Below are 14652 nucleotides of genomic sequence, written 5' to 3'. Positions count from 1 at the left end.
TATAGATTACAGGTACAAGTTTCTAAATTGCTAATACTAAACTTCATTTCTACAACTAGATACGACAACTAGAGACATCCCACTGAATAAACATAAGAAAGGGTTATGGGCAGCACACCTGTATTACCCAATTCGGGTGGCATTGAAACTCCTAGTATCAAAAAAATTCTCCACATGATCAAAATAAATATGAGAAATCCGGGCTCTCCGAGCAATAAAGCAATTAATGCACTAATAAACGTTGGGGTGGACAGGTCGCCATCCAGTTTCAGGTGCCCAGTATCGCCAAGAAGCACACAAATACTACCCTAAACCCCTAACCAGAACCAATGCCCATTTGTGGGGGCGACACATTTATGAGTTTAGCCGATACATAACCTTGCCGTGGTAGATGGAACCAGAATAATGGATCTCTGTGATATTGAACGGGTAATTTGGAATTATGTGACGGGCTATCAACTGACCAAATATCTGTTGTATAGCAATTGGCCTCGTACCCGCTCAAAACAACTGGTGAACTGCCAAAAGTCCTTACGGCGGAGACGCCCGCGCTATGAAGGGGGTTTTACAGGGGGGGTCGATTCAAAGCGAAAGTGTGAAAAGAAATTAAAGCGTTAGATTGATAGTGCAACTACGAAAGATTAAATCGACCGTCTACTCGCAACATACTCTTCGTATTGAGGAAGGGCACATTTGAACAAATGACGATGTCTAGATAACGTTGATTTCTTTGGTGAACGCCTCCTTCTGAATCAATCGCACCAAGCTTGTCGGCTGTGATGATAAATCCATCAATATGTTGTCAATTAAAAAAGAAAAAATGTCTGCACAATTAACTATGCATTACTTTTCTATTGCCAGTTATGAAACATGACTGGGTTCGTGACAAGAATTCTACAAGACGAATGACATCGTCTTTGCCGAAAGAATTGGAGAAATTCTGAATGATGCTGGCTATCAAAACCTTCATTTTACCACAGACAGGGCGTTCCTTATACGGGTAAGTATACTAATCGTTTCTTTTTCAACTGACCCACCCAAAAGCATTGTTTAGTTTTTATAGTTGATTTTTTCACATCGATTAATACCACTTGGATGCGAACATGAGTTGATGCTGCAAAAATCAATTAAAACGTGAGGCATGAAACCATGAAATGTCCATATACTGCGTATACACAAAAAAAACTATCAGCGATGTTATTCACATCCGCATATCCATGAAACCTAGCCATGCAATAACCATTTGCCACAGGGATGATGAAGGAAAGGGAGCAGTGGGGGTTAAGTGGCCAGTGTCTTGTTTGGTACTTTGACTATTGACTATTTATGCCTAATGGATATTCACTCATGTTTCAAGTATTTCATGACTTTTGAGTCAGTCTGTACTTCAGTTAAGCTGTCACATATCAAAATATGAAATAAAACCTCGGTAGGCATTCGAATGTTGCATCGTATTCAAAAAATTTCTGGTGAAATTTAGTTTGTTCGATCTGATATCTTCATGAGTCACCTCTTGATATTGTGTTCAATTTCAGCAATTAATGTGCATAGAAATTATGTTTTGGTTTAGGGTCAAAATACTCAGTGAATTTAGAATGTGCTGTTTACTGAAGCTGATAGACATTTTCACATGTTGCTCTTGAAGGGGTCCCTTTTGTTGATTTCATCCTGGAAAAATATGGAACCCTCAACCAAACTACGTTTTTGTGCGTATAACGAAAGTAATATTAGAAATGGGATTCACTGGCGATTTGACATGAAAAACTACTTGTAACGTTTTATCCTATAGGACTAACCGTTCGCGAGATATTTAAAATTTTAGATAATGGAAATAATGTCTGAGAAACTTTTCTACGATATCGATACTTTAGTTGCAATATCCAGCAACATAATGCATTTTTTATTGGATTGCCATCATTATCAAAAACATCGAGAACGATTAATAGTTACACAGCCATTCCATGCCAAAACGATATAGTGGTTCTCAGATTTTGGTGAAAAGTGGTAGTTTTGCTTTTTTTTATGTCCTTTTTTCCAAATATGAGTTTTGCAAAAAATCATAGCTTTTGGACATGCTATGTTTTGCATAACTACTGGACCGATTCAGATGAACGACATATCAAATTAAAACCAATGACGTCTTCTGAATGAATGTGAAAAAATATTTCACGTGCGAAAAAAATTTATTATAGTCGAACACATCTAATCTAGTCATACAGGAATATTGAACGAAGGCCGGAAATATGTTAACTATGAAAAGAATAACTAAAAAACGAAAAAACACCTTTCTGATTCATAGATATGACCATGTAAACTATATAAAACAAATACAATCCATAATTACGAAAATAAAATCCATCTGATCCATTCCAGCGTGACTTGACAACGGTTTTACTCATTAAAAACAGTTTTTTTCTCGTTTTCATGTATAAATCACACGATTTCCAAATGGTAAACGGTTTTAAAGTGAAATTGAAAAATATTCCTACAAGAATCTTCAGTTGGAGAATATTTTGCAGTTGAAATTCGCTTGTTGCCAGTCCAATACTTTTGTGACGTGACAACACCTGTCTTTTTGCGGGTTCCGACTTTTGAACATTAATGTTGTATTTTCAGTTCCGTTTCAAAACATACAAATAAACTTTGTTCTATGATTTGTCAATGAAAGATGAACGTAGATTCCTGTATACTCAATTTTTCAAAAAAAAACTCGCAAGAACATACCTTTTGACGGCATCCATTTTGTGACGTGACAATGCGCTTCATGCGAATAAACAGTCTCTACGAAGCGTTGTCACGTCACACAATCAAAAAGTTGTATTAAATAAGAATTTCATCGTATTGTAGCATTGTACTATTGTAGCGATATACTATTTTTTAATGTTTTTTTTATTACTCTGAACACTTTTTACTTTCCTCTGAGATCTACCCTTCCCCTTCCAAAAGTCCATCGTATAGGGGAAGGTCTATCCCCCTTTGTATCTCAGGAACGGTGCTTCCTACTGAATTTTCAATAGTGTCAAATGGAAGGTGTGATAACGCTCACAATTTGATAATATGGTGACTTTTTTCTGGCTCTCTCCATTCTAGCGTTTTAGCGCCATTTCACGTTTTCATTCCTTCAAAAACAGAGAAGAAATATATTCGATCTGTATGCAAAATGAGTTCTATGTTCTTTTAGATTGTGAAACATTGCGAAACAAGGCAATTTTAATTCTTATGATATGTTCATCAAAATAAGCTACATAAATTGAATCTAACTGTTACCTGTAATACACGGTATGTCTTCATTTGGGAAAAGTCGAGGTGGTCTTAAATCGACCTCCAGTTTTTATATCGTGGTTGTTTAACACGTTCACTCTGGCGCTTGCCACCAATGGCTAACACAATCCTGGTTCATCGAGTGGCGCTCACTACAGGGGGAACACATTTGATTTTGTTATCAGAAACTTTTGATGAACTCTTTACAAGCATCCGCGCACATACCTGTGAAAGGGCGTTTATGTTTGCGTGTTCAAGATGACTTTGACTTTGACTTTGACGTTGACTTGGATCGTTGATAGTTGATGTTTGCGTGTGCATTTGTATGTGCAATAACACGCGTGTGCATTTGTATAACTCCACACACGTATAACTTTCCACTCAAACATTATCTCCCTCTCACTTAAATCCTATCTCTCATTACCAAACATTATTCTTCTTTTTATTCCTTTTTCGCGCACCCATGGATATATACCAACATTACCATTCACGAACGTATTGTAGGATTTCATGCCATTCCCGGTCTTTAATATCCGTTTCTAACAAATCGGAAGTAACCATCCTCGATTCCAAAATGGCATCGGAATACGATATTCGACTTCCTCTAGTAAGCTCATATCGTATGGGTTATATTTTTCTAGCATTCAATACTACCATCAGCAAACCGGAAGTTGAAATAAGATTACATCTTATATTATGGAATCTACGTTCATATATTGTTGATAAAACATAGGAGAAAGATCATTTGTATGTTTCGAAACGGAACTGTAATTATTTAAATTAATTATTAATGTTCAACAGTTCGAAACAGCAAAAAGTCAGGTGTTGCCACGTCACAAAGTATTTGACAGACAACAAGCCAATCTAACTATAAAATATTCTCCAATTGATGATTTTTGTTGGAAATTTTTCCTAATTTTACTATAACATCGTTTAATTTTGTGTGCTTTATTCATGAAAACGCAAAAAAAAGAGTTTGTAGTGAGTCAAAATGTTGTTACGTTACACTGGAATGGATCGTATACTTTTCGTGACGTGACAACAACTCCTGGAGACAGTTGATACTCTTCTGTTTGTGGACCGATCTAAACCAAATTTGGTGGGTTGTTGACCTTCATTGTTTTCTCAGAGAAACCCAAGTATAAAAACGTTTGAACCTATGTTCATCTAATAAACTAAAGAAAAGCTCTATTTTTGTGACGTGACAACGCTTCAAAATACCTGTTTTTAAAATGCTTGTTTCTCATAAATGACACGTTGGTCTACCCACGGCTCTTCAAACGAGCATTCAATCATCCATTCAATGGTATATAGACATTGAAGTTTGGTTAAGCATGTGCAGAGATATCTCAGAAAACATAAAAATAGTGAAAACCCAAAATATTTAAAATATAATTATGTAGTTTTTTGAACTCGGCTCTCCCAAAGATTGGTGCATAAAAATTATTATTGTTACAAAAAAAAATATGATGGTGCTTTTTCAAATAACGTTTTTAATTTTCTGCCAAAAACTAGATTTTAAATTTGGTTCTCTGATGCATATCCTCATGGAATGGGTCATCTTTTTCCACAAGTGTAATATTTTTTAAGGAATCCTAACTCAATAGCTTCAATTTGATAAGTCGATCATTTCAACCGGCTCAGTAGTTCGAATATTATGAATTAATCAAACAACTAATCGTTCTATGTACTAATTGTTATTTTCACAAAAAATAATGACAAGAAGGATCTATAGTTGCAGGGGTTATACACATCGCCAGCTTTGAGCTCTTCTTGTTACTTTCGTACAATCTGAATGTTTCCCTGGTCTCAGTATTCGATTAAAAGGTTCTGTGCATATATTATATTTGAAAATACACTAAGCAATTTCTGAAAGACTATCTTTTAACAATAAAAAAATTGAACGGAAATAATGGAATATGCATAACTATAAAGACACACACACAAATAAAGGTGTGTACTAAATTTAAGAACCAACAATCAAATGTAAGGGTACCTTTAATTCACCCATATGCAAGAGCTGCACGAAAAAAAGTTTTTATGACTGCGGCCATCTTGGATTTGGATTTTTCTTGATATACTGGGTTCTACTAGTAAAGTACTTTCATGATACCCATATTGATGAGGTTTTGAAAGAATATATACCTAGTATACTCTGTCCAACTTCTATAAGACCAGGTGATGATCTTGCTGCTTTGTGTCATTGTAAACAAACAATGCTTCAATTTATATTCTAGTGTGTAGGCGTTGGAGGCTACCATACATTACATGATTTTCATATGTGTTTGTACAAGTGCTGAGCGTAAAGAATGTTTTTGCATTTTTCAAGTGTAGTGTTTCTATAAGACCAGTTGTTTTTTGTTGTTTTGATCAATAAATCTGGAAAATGCCAATAGGAAAAGTGCTCACGGAGAAAGAAGAAAGACAAATCGATGCATTTCACCAAGAAAATGTTGGTATAGGAGAAATTGCTCGTCGGATTGGACGATCCTATTAAGTAGTGCTCAATTATTTGGCGAATCCTCAACACTTTATTCAACACATAAAAAAAGCTATAAAATACTTAATACTAAACACACTAAACACACTAAACACACTAGAAACACTCATCCTGAGTCCACACCTGGAAAACGAGAATAATTAGCGCAGTTATATAGTAGTATATTTATTGTCACTTACCTTTTATGTCCAGAACAATCACCTGAAAGGATAATTATTGATTGCATATAATTGTACAACACAGAGTACTTACCGCTAGCGGTGAACGACAACACAAAACAAACAATCACAACATACAAAACAATAACAAACAAATTGTCAAAAGATTGGAACGGATGGAAACGAACCCGCTATACAAAGTGTAATTGTTTATGGCGAATATTCTAGACGCAACCCATACAACAATTGCGCTATTCAAATGACTATGGGACCAATGGTATAAATAGGGCAAGAAATGTTCAGAACAGAGTCAGTCGCAATAAACTCATCGATCAGTAAAGTTCAACCTATTGACTTTATTCGATCTCATCTCATATCCTCAACATTACTCTGGAACTCTGCTCAGATACCTCTCTGGGCTGAGACATAAATATTGGCGCTGTAGACAGGATTCTCTACTATATACACAACTCTTCGGAACTCCGTTCAGATACCTCTCTGGGCGGAGACACTCTCTGACCGGGATAAGCGGGAAATAGCTAGAACAGGTTCGAATACCTCAAAATCGCATGTGCAAATAAAGCAATATTTCAACTACTCAACTACTCGGGTGACTCGGGTCAAATTTTGGTAAAAAATCCTCACATAAAGAGGGCCATCTCACATCTCACATCGGAAGACGTCTGAGTTTTGCCAAAGCTCACACAAACCGACAGTGGGACATGGTATGTCATGACAAAGAATGTTTCTAAAAGAATACATTTTGCTATATACCATAACGAAAAATTCTTCAATGTATAGATTATCTTCACTGACGAAAAAAAATTAAATTTGGATGGTCCTCATGGTTTCAACGGGTACTGGCGTGATTTACGGAAGAAGGAACAGTATTTTTCAACCAGGAATTTAGGTGGAGGCTCGTCCATGGTTTGGGCGGGATTCTGTGCAACCGGAAGGCTTAAGATAGCTTTCACATCATTCAAGGATTACACACATGTTCTGGAATCCTCTTTCCTACCGTTTTTGTGTGGATATCGTCACAAAAACTCAACATTCCAGAAAAACAATGCTACTATTCATACCAGCAAGGAAACAGAAAAAGGGGGATCCTTGTACGCACAATCTACACTGAGGGAAAACTGTACACCACGATTGGAGAGCTAAAGGTCGCAATTTTGGAAAAATGGAAAAATATCGAGAAATCCGTTCAGCAGAATTTGGTAAATAGTATTCCAACACGAATTTCCAAGGTTATTAGTCGAAATGGGAAGGTTGCCAATTGTTGACATGGAAGTGCAGTAAGAAAAATTCGGGGCTCACCGTGTTCATACCGTTGGATTATTTTTTTGAGCCGCAGATGATTAACATCTGGCAATATTCGCCACATTATCTCTGATATAATGCTTCCATTGTTACAAAAAAGTGATCGAAAATTGGACTTCCTCATAGCCTGCCGAGGTAGTCATATTCAAATAGAAACTTATTTCGATTTAAAGTTCAATGTAACTTTAAAATATCATGAAAAGGGTCATCAACTTTTATATGAATAATCAGCGTTCTGGTAGGAAAAAATATATAATTTGTAGAACGATGGGAGTAATATAATTTTGTTGCTTGAAATTAATAAAACCAGTGATGACCACCCAGTTAACATCTTAAAATGTTCCGAAAAAAAAAATGGGTGGGTTATATCTACGATATAACCGCAAGGTTGACGTGGGTCTACCTTAGTTTAGCAATCATTTGTTTGTATTGATTAAATTTTTGATGGAATGAAACAATTCCCGAATTCAGTTGAATTCATTATATTTGCTTTGTGAGTAAAAAGATTGTATAATGCCATGTAAGGTCAAGTCATGCATTGTGATAGATAATGTTCTTCGTTACAAGTTTATTTAATGACAGTCCTTTTACGGTTGGTATGATGCCTAGAACAAAATATGTGAACAGAAGAATTATCAAACGATTATTCTATTTTACGTTTCCTTCTGAAGTTTGCATCTCTGAAATATACGTACTTCTCGAACCGCGAATTTGCTTGATTTGATGAACTTCAGGCACTCAGTTCCGATTTTGACATGTATGTCGAACGCATGTTATTTAATCAATAGGCGTTATCGCAGCAAATGGTTAACAACATTTTGTCTAATCATCAAATGGTAAGCGTAGAAATTTAGGGAGCAGAAGATATGAAAGCATATCCTTCAATGCAATAATGAATAACCGAGCCAAAACGTTGTGTTCGTACCCGCATTTGTAAACCGTGCTAGGAAAACACTTTGCGGAATGCAAAAAAATGCGGGTGCAGAAGTACCCCCGGCTTGCATGAATCAAAAACTTCAACTTCTACTTTTTATACTAAAAAGGATTTAAACTTGAAAGTTCATTCGTCTCTAGTGTCGCCACGATTTTCCCAGGTTCCTAAGTTTAGGAGACCGTGTTAAGGAAACATATTCTAGTTTGCACAAAGGCAAGCGAGTACAAAAGTACTCGAAGCTTGCATTTATTTGCAGAGCCGATTTTCCCAGACATCTTGGTTTTGAAGTCTGTGCTAGGCAAACACATTTCAGTAGGATCAAAATGCCACTGACTTGCATGTAGAGACGTCGGTTAATCGTTCGATTAATTTAAATAATCGAATATCTGAAATTTTAATCGAATAATTTTGTATCGAATAATGGAAAATAAAAATATGAATACATCGAATAATTATCACAGCAATCACGATTAATGGAAAAGGGAACAATTTTTTTTAAAAATACAATGAAAAATGTGTTTGACCGTCATGGTGTTTTGTTGAAATTCATCGACCTAAACCATTTACGATTGAAGCATAAAAATAATTCTCTGGCGGTAGAGGAGTCTGGGAAGAAGAACTTAGCGTCTGCAGGAGTAAAAGGAATTGAAGGAGGTGGTCTAAGCTCCTGTACTAACGTGGTAATATTCAAACTCAGAGTGCTAAGGAATGGTATATTTTTCTAGTGGTCAATGATTCTATATATATACTTCTAATGAACTAGTAGTTATAGGCACCAAGCTGAAATTTTCAAACAAATCTTCTATTTCAACAACATTCGCAGAACAGGTAATTTTGAACAGAAAACAATGTATGTTGGTGCCATAAAATATTGCGCATCATTTTTATAGTGTGCTCTTTTTTCAATCATCCGATGGTAAATGGAAATGGTAAATTTATCATTACTTACTAAAATGCCATTTCATTAAAAAAGCATTATACGAGGGTCACTATTTATATTTCGGGAATAGGAACAAAAACAAATAGTTAAGCTGCGAATATATTTTTATTGTTTTTCAAAGTACTCGCCACGATGATCGATACACTTTTGCATGCGCTTAAACCAATTTTCAAAGCATTTATTCCAATCGACACGAGCCTTTATTTTGAGCGATTGTCAAATTATGTGGGATCCAACGTGAACATAATTTTCGCACAACTAAGTGTTCATGTAAAATCGCATATATGCTGGTGGAACTAATGCTTAGGGATGCCTCAATCTCACAATAGGTTACATGACGATCTTGCTTAATCATTTCGTGCACAGCATCGATGTTTTCTGGCACTACAGTCGATTTTGGACGACCTTCACGAAACTCGTCGGACAGCGAACTACGACCGATTGAATTCACTATACCAGCGATACACAGTGGTTTTTGATAGAGCTTCATCGCCAAAAGTCAAATTAAGTTGATTGACGCACTCTTGTTGTGATAATCCACGTCGAAAGTCGTAAAAAATCATCGCACGAAAATGTTCACGATTCAGTTCCATTTTTTTGCCGAGACCAAACTTTCAACTAAATATAAAATAAACAAATAGCGTCCGTATGACAAAATGTTCTGAGTACGTATATCGTCAAAAATGTCAAACTTTACGATGGAACCGTAAAATGGACTCACATGACATCAGTCTTGCCAATTCCCGAAATATAAATAGTGACCCTCGTACTGCACCATGTTTATTTTAAAATTATATTTAATGTAACTTTTTAAATTATGACATCATAATCATAATAATAATAAATCATCATAATAATTATAAATGTCTGTTCATTTTGGTTACAAGAAATAAGTATTCGCTCGATTAATCGAATGCTGAAAGACAATTATTCGAATGAATCGAATATTTTAAAACGGCTCACGTCGATTGATCGATAATCGAATAAACGAAAAATTTGGACATCTCTACTTGCATGAATTTGCTATGCCAATTTCCTCAGACACCTTGATTCTGAAGTCTGTGTTAGTGAAACACATTTCAGTCGGAACAAAAATTCCCCCGACTTTCATGTATTTGCAATGCCGATTTCCCCAAGGCTGCTTGGGTTTGATGGCTGTGTTTGGGAAACCGTAGATCGGGCCAATCAAAATTAGGCAGTTATGGCGTTTAGATAACGCTTAACATTTTACAGTTATTCAATTGTTTATCTAATGAAAAATAACATTTTATTAATTGCGATAGAAGCGTAGAAATATTCCCTATCAATTGATACAAACATCTTTCCGATCTAGTAAGAAATGTTCGAGTTTTAAGCATTCGGAATCTTTCATTTTTTCCAGCATGTTCTGTGTTTAGGTTTTCATTTTACCCCCCATATACTCCGGTTAGACGTAGTCCCACGTCAAAACTCTCTTTTGGATTCAGAATCGTCAATTAGTAACGAACTCAGATTTGTAAGAAAACAGAAGTTCACGGCTTACGGTTGTACGGTGGTAGTGTTCATATTTCTATGAGCGCATTTGAAATATTTCAACCTGTACTTGAGAACTCAACGCAACACAGCTGGTGTTCCACATAACTGTATGCAAAAGCGAGCCCCTTCGAAAGCGCACGGTATGGAACCCACAGTGCGTTGATAAAAGTTCAATCTCCTATTACTCAGCGCAGCTCGCCGTGTTGTTGATAGCAGGCATGAATTCAAGTTCAAATGAGAGGAAATATACCGCGTCCAACGCGTGGCACCCGATCAAGGATACCCAATGGACTATAGTAATTGTGGTTTGTTTGTTATTTTATGATTTCTTGTTAGACAGCCAAATTCACGCGCGCGCTTCGAGAAAAGAAGTTCAACACGATTATTAAGTTAAGTTTTTGTAACGAACAATTTGCTCACATTTCGTCTTCTATTTATAGCCCACAAGTAAGGAACTGTCCACTTCAGTCTGAAAGTGGCCGTAGTCTAAGATTGATTTGTTGTCTTGCGATCTGCACAGTGCGTAAGAAAGTTCCGAATAATGTCGCGAACTCTTTCTCGGGCGGAAGTAATTATTTTCCTTGTGATTTTTTGTGTTCTCAATGCCAACGGTACTGATGAGACAATTGGTACGCTAGGAAATGTGGTCGATTTTAGTCGTTTGTTTGGACTGAATTATGGTGATCCCGATCCGGTTGTTCTTGACTCGTACGACTTCATAGTGGTTGGTGCAGGACCTGCCGGGTCGGTTGTGGCAAATAGACTAACCGAAAATCCTTCAATCACGGTGCTATTGCTGGAGATCGGAAAGGCGGAAATACCATTGATACAGCAAGTGCCAATTTTGTTCCCCGCTCAGTCTACAACGGATTACAATTTTGGATACTTGACAGAGAGACAGGAGAGGGCGTGTTTAGGATTGATCGACCAGCGCTGCGCTTGGCATCAAGGTAGAGGACTCGGAGGCTCGACGATCATTAACGATATGGTGTTCACCAGAGGAAATCGACGAGATTTTGATACCTGGAATGCCACCGGTAATCCAGGCTGGAGTTATGAAGAAGTTCTTCCATACTTCATCAAATTAGAAAAAACGTATATTCGCGGTTTAGAAAATAATGGTATTCGTGGCAACAACGGATACCTTTCGGTGGAAGATGCGGCCTACAGATCACCATTGGTTGATGCACTGGTTCAAAGTGCTCAGTTGGTCGGTCTTCCATACATTGATTATAATGGACCAGAGCAATACGGTGTGTCATACGCTCAATTTACTATGAAATCTGGAAGAAGAATGTCAGCTGGAGTAGCGTTTCTTCAGCCAATACGCGAAAGGAAGAATCTTCACATTCTCACAAAAGCCTGGGTTACGAAAATACTGTTTTCGAAAAATACCAATATAGCTAAAGGTGTGTTATATACAAGGGAGAAGAAAAACTATACAGTGAGAGCCAAACGAGAAGTGATTGTTTCGGCGGGTACATTCGGTAGTGCAAAATTGCTCATGCTTTCCGGTGTGGGACCAAGAAATCACCTCCGAGAATTGGGAATAAAAGTGATAAAACATCTACCTGTTGGTGAAACACTATATGATCATCCAGCTGCGTTAGGGCCAATATTTATAGCGTCTAAGTTGAATGATGAATTCAGAAATTCCGAAAATGTAATCAATTTTAACAATATCCTGAAATACCTAAATGGTGGCGGTCCTCTCTCATCGCCTTACGCGGAAGGATTGGCCTTTTTCAAAACACCCGTTTCACTTAATCGTGATCCAGCATGGCCAGATGTAGAACTACTTCAACTGATAGTCAACCCCGGCGATGACCCCACCCCAGTTTCCAGGATATTTTTCCGCATGAATAACGAAATTATGCAAAATTATTTTGAGCCTCTGCGCAATCGACGGGCATTCATGTACTTACCCATTGGGCTGAATTCAACCACCAAAGGTTCGCTGAGACTAAAATCAACAAATCCATACGATCATCCGGTGTTTAAATATCAGTATTTTGAAGACCAGCGGGATTTGGAAGCTCTAGTTCATGCAATCAAAGCTGCAATCGAAATCACCCAACAAAAACCCTTTCGCGATTTGGGAGTGGAAATTTACAATGCTAACGTGCCTGGCTGCCAACATTTTCAGTTCAACACCGACGACTACTGGCGGTGTCACATATCAACACTGACATACGTGGGATATCATTTTGTGAGTGTTCCTTGACTGTGCCCTTCAAGACTAGGTTTGTAATCGATCCGAGGTTTTTTTTATCAACAGGTGGGTACTAGTAAAATGGGTCCAGTGACTGATCCCACCGCAGTGGTGAACCATCGCCTCCAGGTGCATGGCATGCGGAAGTTGCGCGTTGTGGACGTCGGAATCATCCCGAGTGCACCGTCAGGACACACTTCAGCGTTCGCCTACATGATCGGTGAGAAGGCAGCCGATATGATCAAACAGGATTATTTAATTTGATACGTAGGGACGATTACATAGTTGTTTACATGGTGCAATAAATGTTGGAGCAACAACGGAAAAAAAAAACAAAACATGTTAAAACTCGAAGGGTAAACAAACCACGCTTCCGTTGCGCCAAGACATATTATGTGGTTGAACCGGTTTGAAGGTTGCGTCAAAATATGTACGCGACAACCCGTTATAAATATGCATTTATTTTTATGTTATTATGCTAACGTCATAGGTCAGTGTATTGTACTTTTTTTGTGTCGAATTCCTTCTGTTGATAAAAATATTCCAAAAAAATAAGCAACTTTTATTGTGTATGACTAAATTGTTATGGGGAGTAATGGAAACATGTCACAAGAAAATAAACATGAATTACAAAGATGACACAATCTGTACGAAGGCAGCAGTGCGCAATTGACACAGTTTAAACCTGATTAAAATCTGACATCTGGGGGCCGCAACCTTGGGTGAAGATACAATCAAACCATATATGTGTACTTGCTTAATTGATATTGCACTGAATGATGGATTCATAAAATGTTGTGGTACTCATCAGATTCGATTTATGCAATCTTACAAACGAGAAGAAAACGAGCGAAAATTGAATTTTCGTTGTAACAAATATACATGGCGAGTTAAAAAAAAACGGTGAAGTAACAATAAACCCTATTTTTGCATGAAATTGTAGCCTTTGTTTAGCATAGTTAGAATGACTCGTTCTAGGCCAAATATGCACCGTTTTGTTGAATAGTTTATTACCGTTTTTTAATTCCATTTTGTCTTTTTGATTGAAACTCTCAATTCGTATGTGTATTTTTCACCAGATAATTCATTTGCCAAAGACTGAAACAGAGGATAACCGCTTGGTGCCAGATCCGAACAATAAGGCTCATGCATGAAAACCATGATATAAGAATTTCATTTTGACACTAAAAGATATTGACATATCAGAGCATGAAAAATTACCATTTCAATAGAATAAGAAGGCTTTCATGTATGTTATGAATCACAGAATTCCACAAATTATGTTATATTTGTTCAAAATCTATAAGTTTCTTCATTGTACCGTGATTCTAAACCCGGACACTTTTGCTGGTGTTATTTTTTTGTGGTATTCTAGCCTAGAAATTTTAAGAAAATAATACCGGTGCGATAACAAACAAATAACAAATGACAATGTGATAACAAACAAATAAACAAATAATAATATAATGCATGGTAAAAATATTCTTTGTTTAATTTTTTCGGAGCTCAAAAAACGTCCGAAATTCGTGCCCCTACACTATAATATCCCTTAGTTCCGGACACACTTATAAAACCCTTCAATAAGAAATTTTATCGGTTACCGCCGTCCGGATTTAAAATCATGTTCCGGATGTGGGTTTGAGAAATACAAATACCATTTTGTCTCATATTCCGGACAGTCACAATTTCCGAACACTTCATTTTTGAATGTGAATTTACTGAACATTTATGTTATAAATAATTGAATAATGAAAACCCTGACAAAAACAAGCACTGTTAATTTTTCAGTTTTTGTAGTTTTTTCAACTA

At 36.8% G+C, this 14652-nt stretch overlaps 1 protein-coding gene across 1 annotated transcript; it reads left to right on the top strand.

Annotated features, from left to right (window-relative positions):
* Positions 1–11172: 11172 nt before the first annotated feature.
* Positions 11173–13203, top strand: LOC129765566 (glucose dehydrogenase [FAD, quinone]-like). Its single transcript, XM_055765971.1, has 2 exons — positions 11173–12840; positions 12910–13203. Exons 1-2 carry the CDS (start codon positions 11173–11175, stop codon positions 13105–13107), a joined length of 1866 nt encoding a protein of 621 aa, XP_055621946.1. The 3' UTR covers positions 13108–13203.
* Positions 13204–14652: the final 1449 nt, after the last annotated feature.

This window comes from Toxorhynchites rutilus, chromosome 2 (assembly GCF_029784135.1).
Source record: "Toxorhynchites rutilus septentrionalis strain SRP chromosome 2, ASM2978413v1, whole genome shotgun sequence".
Taxonomy (NCBI): Eukaryota; Metazoa; Arthropoda; class Insecta; order Diptera; family Culicidae; genus Toxorhynchites; species Toxorhynchites rutilus.
This window is presented reverse-complemented; position numbering and strand designations above follow the sequence as displayed.